The sequence below is a fragment of the Diplotaxodon limnothrissa genome, linkage group LG7 (genome assembly GCF_057381915.1).
Source record: "Diplotaxodon limnothrissa isolate DT_005_m linkage group LG7, D_limnothrissa_male_GT1.1, whole genome shotgun sequence".
In the NCBI taxonomy this organism is placed as follows: Eukaryota; Metazoa; Chordata; class Actinopteri; order Cichliformes; family Cichlidae; genus Diplotaxodon; species Diplotaxodon limnothrissa.
This window is the reverse complement of record NC_140602.1, coordinates 18,808,567-18,817,016: the sequence shown is the minus strand read 5'-3', so window position 1 is coordinate 18,817,016 and position 8,450 is coordinate 18,808,567. Positions and strand designations below refer to the sequence as shown.

The 8,450-nt window shown below is 40.2% G+C and overlaps 1 protein-coding gene across 1 annotated transcript; it reads left to right on the top strand.

The window, feature by feature from the left end:
• Window positions 1-823: 823 nt before the first annotated feature.
• Window positions 824-8,137, top strand: c25h12orf75 (chromosome 25 C12orf75 homolog). The gene is made up of 6 exons (XM_085357621.1): window positions 824-910; window positions 4,960-4,984; window positions 6,729-6,764; window positions 7,086-7,165; window positions 7,927-7,957; window positions 8,064-8,137. Exons 1-5 carry the CDS (start codon window positions 868-870, stop codon window positions 7,929-7,931), a joined length of 189 nt encoding a protein of 62 aa, XP_085213747.1. The 5' UTR covers window positions 824-867; the 3' UTR covers window positions 7,932-7,957; window positions 8,064-8,137.
• Window positions 8,138-8,450: the final 313 nt, after the last annotated feature.

Below are 8,450 nucleotides of genomic sequence, written 5' to 3'. Positions count from 1 at the left end.
GGTTTGACTGGTGCAGAGTGCTAATGTAATGCTTCTTGCCATCATACTCTACTCATGTGACTGTTCTTGCATTTTAAGCGCATACATCGTGAGTGAAATGAAGAACAGAGATGCTCTGAGAATCACTCGGGGCTATAAAGAGGCCTATGCACGACCCTTTGTGGGTCCACTTGTTCACTGTCCAAGGTTTTTCCATATTCTCATTCTCACTGATTGCCAGCAGCTCAAGTATATAAGCTTTAGGTCACGAGTGAGCATGAACGTGTGTGTCGCCTCTGTAAAAAAAGCACAAGTATTGCTTCTCTATATTTTAGCATACACAGAGCACTTTGGGAATTTTACAGTATGCCACACAAACATGCTGATATATTGATGCCATTCAATGTATTCCAGTTTTTTATTTTACACCTTTATATATAAAGGAAGCTCCTTATTGGTTGGCTCTCACTCCACCCTCCGCCCCTTTTCCCCTGGTTTCCCGGGCAACCTTGTCAGGGTGGAGGAAAAGAGCAAATCATGTGAGGGTAAAGCATCTTTCTCTCTCTCTCCCCCCTCATTCCCCCCTCTCCCTCGTTCTCTCTTGTCAGTGAGTGTGGTGTGTGTCTCTCGCCATGCTGTCACTTCACTCTGAGCTCTTCATTGCATCGCATTAGGCAGGCGCAAGGGTTGAAGACAGGGGGGGATACAACCAATGGAGGTCCCTGCTAGGCATTTCCTTTGACCTTCCCTCCCTTTGTGCCTCTGTCACCTCTCCTGCCCACTTTCCCCTCTTCTCCCAATGTGTTGTACATTCCCCTCCTGTCCTCCCCGTCCATCCACTCATTAAACGTGTCCGCTCAGCTTGGACGGTGGCTGCATCGATGCAAAATGGGTTGTGGCAATTCCTCAGCCACCAGCACCACAGGAGGGGGTGAGTGTTTCAGGAATCTCTGTGTACATCCGTTTGTGTGTGCGATACTGGGTGAGCGTGTGTGTGTGTGAGGTGGGCGAGGGGGTTGGAGGGGTTTGAAAGAAAGAGTTGCCACTGTATCTGCAGCGATGGGAGAAGATGTCTTGAATGTCAATGAAGTGTGTCGGGGTTGCCCTTGCGTTTAAAAGAATGTGTGTGTGTGTTTGTTTGGGGGCGGGGTTGTGTGTGTGTATGCCCGTGGTGGTCTCTCGAAGCCATGGGTGGCAGATCGATCACGAAGGATCTCCCACGTCTGAGGCACCTGGGTCTGAAGAATGCGCCGCTTTGATGCAGATCGCGGCTCCTGACACCATAAATGTGGCGTTAACATCTAAGTGAGCAGCTTCTCTCTTAGCATCTTAGTGCTTGTTTGAAAGGGTTCACTGAGGATGGAAGACAAGCAATTTCACTGACATCCATCCATCTTTGTCTTCCCGCTTGACTGATGTTGGTTGTGCCCTATAAGCAGGCGGCACTAAAAATGCCTAATCAACAGCCAGGTTCATTCATAAAGCCTGGAGGACATATTTGAATGGAAAAAAAAAATCCTGTATCGCGTGATTTTACCAACTCTCACTGGGCTATCGTGCTTTTCCGTTTGTTATTTTCCTCATAAAACACCTTTCTTAGTCGATGTAGGCTGATTTTAGACATGTTTCAAGTTTCGCGAAGTAAATCTCTGGGCTCCAGAGTCAAATTGAGGTAACTATTTTCCTGAAGTATCTGCAGGATTACCTCACCCACCACTACCTATTAAAGCACGGTGTGTGTTTGTGCTTCTGCAAATGTGCGTGTGTGTTTGCAGGAACCTAATCAGTACACTAGCAATTTCGACTAGTGGCTGTACTCATTTGTCCATAGAGGCTGACACCAGGTCAGAATCAAGTGTTTCGCTTTCTGTAAATAAAGATAAAAGCATTTCTTGTTTACATTTCCTATTATTTCAATCTATGAACAATTATTTTGTCCCTATAATTTGTTCTGTTAGTGATAAGTTGCATATATACACACATATACCTGTAACTGGAACGTTAGCCTGCAAGTATTCATCACAGAGAACATTAAGTTCAATAAAATTAACTTTGCTTTGCTTTGATTTTAGTGAGGGACAACGTCAAACCTACAAATGCACATTTTCAGGTATAAAGTTTAAGAACTCTGATGTGCAGCTGTTATTTTGCTTACAAAACTCAAAATGACGGCTTTAGTGGTTCTATATCACATTGCCTGTCCCTAGTCTTATGCACCCTGATGTGCTGCCTTGGATATGAATGAGCTTTTGTCAGGCCACTGAATAGGCCCCTGTGTCATGTCAGCATTCCCTCTACGAGGATAAAATGTGCTGTTGCCTATTTGTGTGTAATGTAGATTATCCAATTTTCTACTATTGCAAGTGATTCTTGTGGTGTTCTTTTCAAGGTACATTTCTACTCTTATAAAATAAGGTATAACATGAAAAAGCAATTGGAGGACGCAACTGAGGCTTTTGTTCCACCGCTGTTGTCAAAGTGCAACTGTACATTCAAGAAAAAAGTCCGATTATCCTCCTGCAGAATGCATTATGATGTTATTACAATTCAAATCAAGCTCAGTTGACTGCCTGCAGTTTGGCAAAGCACAAAGTGTTGTCGGTCCATAAAAGAGTCAAACAGCATGGAGATGAGCTCAGTGGGTATCTGCAACTGAGGCATCATACAGTGTATGTCCAAAGTTATTTTACAATATGTTCCTCTTTGTAGATCAAGTCATCACGATGGTTGTTATCAACCGGTAAACGTGCCATGTCACAAAGCTCAGATCATCCCAAACTGGTTTCTGGAACAGCTCATTTAAAGGCTATGAGAATCACAGGCATCTCAAACATAGGCTGTAAATGCTGTTAAATTGGGAATGTTCATGCTGTGTATTTGCCGTTATAAAAAAATGAATGAATAAATCCAGCATTAGTTATAACTTTGGTCACTAAGTCTTTGAGGTGGTGTGCAACTACCTCCACAAAAAGATTTCAGTAAGTAAATAAATAAAACACCAGCTTGCAGTGATGTTGTGAATATTATTGTGAGCACCAAAGATTAGTGTCACCAATTCAGTATCCGACTAAATGTGAAATAAGGCCAATATCACATCTTCTGTTGCTGAATTATGGTCCTGAGTAATGGCCAGAAAAGCATTTTTACAGAACATTATAAGGTCACAGAAGTTCACCGGTCATCACCTCTATTTGATCATATTAGGCATTTCTATTTGTCACAATTTGCACATGAATTTGAGTGGAAGTCAAAAATATGTTGAGTGAGGATCTTTGACCACCAGATTCTAATCAGTTGATCCTTGTATCCCAGATTTAACACACTTCCAACCAGGTGTTTCTGAGATATCCTATCATTTCCTGGATATATGTTATTGTCCCAGTACTTAAACGTTGTACATTGCGTATAAGGTTTAATGTGTGATCTGTAAAATGTTAGCTGCTGAAAAATGTTCTAAGGCATTAGAAATGAATATCAAATATTACCTTTTGAAATGCAGTGAAAAAATTAAAAGCATCTGATAACAAATAACGACTTTAAATAAAAACGTCTCTTGTCCCTTAAAAGGTTGTCTCATTTGCAAAATTTAGACTAGACTAAATCTAGTTTAAAATAAAGGCTGGGATAATTAAATCCACCTAATTAAAATGTGCAATTATTAACATTATAAAGAAATTGTATTTATTGAGTTCATTATTGAACATTAGACATTTTAATTAGGTGGATTTTGTTGCCTTTAAAAACTAGCAAACAAACAAATAAACTGTCTCACCTTGCATGAAGCTAAGTGCCTTCTGTATCGTGCAGCTTTTTATTTTAATGGACAGATATGAGTTGAGTGTGTGTGTGTGTGTGTGTGTGTGTGTGTGTGTGTGTGTGTGTGTGTGTGTGTGTGTGTTTTTTTTCAAGCATTTCCGAAAATTACCACGTCTCTGTAAATCCTGTATCATAGTCACTGCAGGGTGCACTAAATTGGGTCCATCCTGTTGTTCAGCAGCAACATTTCTCAGTACAGGAAATGTATCTGCTGTGACTGAGGGGAATTGCAGTTAGGTAGTCAGCAGTGTTTACTTGAGTTTAAGCAACAAAAGCATTTTGAATATAGTTGGCAGAAGTTGTGGTTTTGGTTAACAGTTCATTCAGCTTCAACAAATAACAATTGTAATGCCTGGTTGAATTTCACGTTTGTCGAAACCGCACGTGATAATTACGCTGGGAGGGGTTCGTTCTACACCTTCCGAAAATATTGCCAGTTAACGGTTCACTTTCGTCACCCTAGCAATTAAAGAAGCCAATAAAGTGTTGAATTTTTGTAAGGTAAGTCTGATAAGTGTGGCAGATACAGAAGTAGTGTAGGCATTATTTATGCACATTGAAGTATCTAAAAATATAGTTGCCAGTATACTAGGCAAGGCCTTGTTTTGCTCACAAAACAGCCTCTATTCTTTGTGGCGTGGATTCCTCGAATGACATATTTGCATTACATCACTCTTGTAGAATCGTCAGCTGCACATTCATGCTCCCTTTGTGCTACTGGACATATTAGCAGTATTATGCTGAATGCAGATCTGCTGACTTGAGATACTCTCAGGTCCACCAGACTTGTCATGAGACCAGTGTGAGACAATGTTTGTGATGTGGTGTTCTGTCATATTTTATGGGAGCATAAAGGAATCAATACATTGTAGCACATTGGGTGCATGGATTTTTACCCTTGAGACATTGCACTGCACTCTTGCAGCAAGACTGACAGATTGGAGAATGATGTATGAATGACGCTGGTGCATAGGTGTTCCTAATAAAGTGCTCAGTGAGTGTGTAGTTCAAATTCAGTGACTGTAGATTAAAAACCTGCTGTGCAGTTCACTGATCGTAAATGCAAAGAAATTAATTATCAGTTTGGTGAAACACACCTGCTTTGACCACTTGTACATTTCATAATGGAATGAAATTAACTTCTGGCTTGTCATCTGTTCTCAGGGCCAGCAGAAGCCTCCAAAGATGTGTAAGTACTTAAGCCATTTTCTAATTATTTAAAGTATTTCTAAAACTCTGCAGGCTCCAGGCCTTGAAGGTTTGCATCAAATTTTACACTGTACAAAATTAGCTTTATACCTCAATGCTGTATATTAACACTGACACTTAGGGTCATTTAACAATGGTAAATATGCAAGGGTTTGACAGTAAAGATCATCATTGTTAACATTTTTTAATTTACGTGTCTTGATGCATGCTCAATCTTACAGGTAAGAAAATTTCCAAAGGTTGATTCTGTTCATCTGGACGTAACGTTTTCAGTGGGAGACACGTTTTGTCACTCATCCAAGTGACTTCTTCAGTCTCAGCTGACTGTTTATAAGATTAGGGAACCCTGCAGTCAGCTGAGACTGAAGAAGTCACTTGGATGAGTGACAAAGCGTGTCTCCCACTGAAAACGCTACGTCCAGATGAACAGAATCAACCTTTGGAGATTTACATGTGACATGTGAAGTTGGGCACCACAGTGGTGTGGTAGTTAGCAATGTTGTCTCACAACAATAAGGTCCTGAGATTGACTCTGCCATCTGGCTGGAGCCTTTTGTGTTGACTTCACATGTTCTCCCTGTTTTTGTGTGGGTTCCTCCTACAGTCAAAGATGAACAGTTAACAAAATCTTAGGCAGCATAATGTAAAGTATGGTTGGTTACACCGTTGTGCAATAAAGAGGATGCACGTTGTATCACAAGACAGCTGATCAGTTTGTTTCATTAGGTCATTTACACAAGGCATTTTGTAGAGGTTTATAGCACATTTGACAGTTTGTCGTCAAACAATAACTGTAATCTGGACTTTTTTTCTCAAAATAGAATTACGACTTTATTCTTAAAATGATTTTTCCCTCTAATGTGGCCCTAATACTCCTGCGTAGTGGATTGTCCCAGTTGACAGTGACAGAAATATTTTAATTTCAGACGAACCACTCTGCTTTTGTTGTATATACTTTTGGTTAAAAATAATTTATTTTGGCTCCCAAATAGTTTTGTGTTCTGTTCTTTGTTTTTTTTGTTTTTTTAAATTCTAATTGAAATACAGAAGATATACTTTTCTTTGCTATCTAGAATACAGTAAAAAGCTTTGGGAGGGGCAGCTTTTTCCAAAGCATTTCCTGGAAACACTGTGTATGTGTGTTTGTGCTTTATTGTAGTTTGTGTTTGTGTGTGTAAGTGTGTGTATTCCCCTTCATAGCCATCTGAACAGCCAGCACAGGACCCATGAGAGCTGACAGTAAAGCATTGACTCAGTGAAGCTAATCACAGCTATCTATGTCTGTACTACACAGCAAACTACCACACAAAAGCTCATGCACACACACTCACAGAGCAAGACACACTGTTAAGGGAATAATATACTCACAAAACTGAAAAGTGTGATACAGCTTGGCTTGCATAGGGATAGTGCACACAGTGAATAAACCTTCACATCGGCTTCATGTTGTTACCATGTTTGATCTTAATGCTCAGCCACCACATCAAACCTGAGACCACTTTAAGTTTGTTGTTCAGCAGGCCTGAAATAAAACTGGAGGTTTGGTCTATAGAAGTTCCTGACAGAGAAGTATTCCCTACAGGGCTTGAGCAGCATACTGAAGATTTCTGAGGCTAAGCAAAAGAACAATGTTTGCACTTTCTCTCTATTTTGTATATTTGTGATTTTTTTTTATTTCCTCTCTGCTCCCATATGACCTGACCTGTGCCCATTCTCTCAATCAGGACAGAAGATCCCTCAGCAGAAGATGAGAAAAGAAGGTACTTTGCAGCGCCCTTGAGTGCACTTTGCTAAGACGGCTATACTTGAAATGAAATATACTTGAAATTTTTGATCGCAAAAATGTCAAATAGTTTGTTTTGCAGTATTCTCATAATAAAGTGCAAGGTTTAAACAAGTAAATGAACAATAACTCAAAAAATAAATGAATAAAATGATAAATGAATTTCATTTAGAGGTCTGTAAGTTTGATGGGATACTGGTAATGCTATTAAAAACATCCACTAAAACAAAAATCAATGCCATCTATGGTTTTTAATTGCTACTTGGTCTTTAAAACCTCTCCTCCTCTCTCCTCTCAGGAACTATGGTGGTGTGTATGTAGGTTTGCCAGCAGACCTAACGACTGTGGCTGCCAGCCAGTCCAAAGCTACACGTAAAGGTGAACTGCAGCACGCATTACGTACACGAATCTCTCACATTTAGAAGCAGAACTCGGTGTGGCGAACAGTGAACTGTTATACTGCTGACATCTGGCAGCCTCTCAGGCATCTCACCACATGAAACCACGCCACCACGTGGAACCACGTTGCCAGCAGCGTCTTCGGTTTTATTTGACCTTTATTTTTACTGAATATTAATGAGAAACATTTACTTTGCTATACCCAACAGGGTACTGATATTTGCAAAGTTAAATATAGTTGACGACAATTATTCTGTCCAAAAATTGTATTTTTAATCAACATGGGCTTTACAGAGAGCCACATTTTTGTGCATATTTTAAATGTTATTCATTTTCTCTGTTTACAAAGTAAAACGTCTTTATGTATGTAAATGACTTTCTGATGGAGAAATATAAGTGATAAACTGCCATGCCTCCTGAATTAAGAGTTTAGAGTAAACTCACATCGCTCTTGCGTTTTGCGGCCCTGAGGGCTTTCTTCTCGCATACATGTCCTTGTGCTCATTGAGGTTAAATATAATAATGGATTGATTCAGTTTTGTATCCTCTGGCATGAGAAGTATTGGCTCTTGTTTTTATTGAAGCCAAGATGTTCAAACTGCTGGGTGGAGTGTGTGGGTGTTTTTCAACACAGTCTTGACTGTGAGACAAAAACACCAGAGAAGAATAAAAAATTTTTTGTCAAATAATTGTCCTATAAATATCTGAACACTGACTCAGTTGTTTCTTCCTTCTTGCAGACTAGCAACCATTCAAGGAAACGCACAAGAGGTACCTGAAATATGAAGCCTGTTTGTTCGGCTTTTAACATTGCTTATTCAGTGCAAAAGACTCATGTGAAGGCCGCTGACTCCATTTTTTTCTCTCATCTCGACAGGATCCTGCATATTAATTTACGTACAAACAGTCACATTACAAGCAAAGAGCATGTAAGCCCTCTGATTCTGCCCCACCACAGACTGAATAAAGTCTCAGGCACTAGTACTCTACGAAGATGTGGACGGCCTACAGGGGCTGGGGGGATGTTCCCTCACAGAGTAATGGGTGGCAAAGTGAAACAGAGGTGCACATCAGAGGCCTGCAAGTGGATTGTATCATCGCCCTTTACTTTGCAAATACTAGGAAAGCACTCAATCTGGGACTAGCAGCTATGGACAACGGCACCGGACTTATCGACAGTCATCTGGATTTCTCGGTCAATTCACTGGAAATTTCTCTTTCTCAGGAGGAGACAGATGATCCAGCCAACTTACTAAATAACTGG

Bases quoted from the DNA above. Each gene is read 5' to 3' on its own strand.
- c25h12orf75 (XM_085357621.1), top strand. From the start codon at position 868: ATGGGTTGTGGCAATTCCTCAGCCACCAGCACCACAGGAGGGG. The intron at 911-4,959 runs GTGAGTGTTTCA...ATCTGTTCTCAG, and splicing joins CACCAGCACCACAGGAGGGG to GGCCAGCAGAAGCCTCCAAA. The intron at 4,985-6,728 runs GTAAGTACTTAA...TCTCTCAATCAG, and splicing joins GCAGAAGCCTCCAAAGATGT to GACAGAAGATCCCTCAGCAG.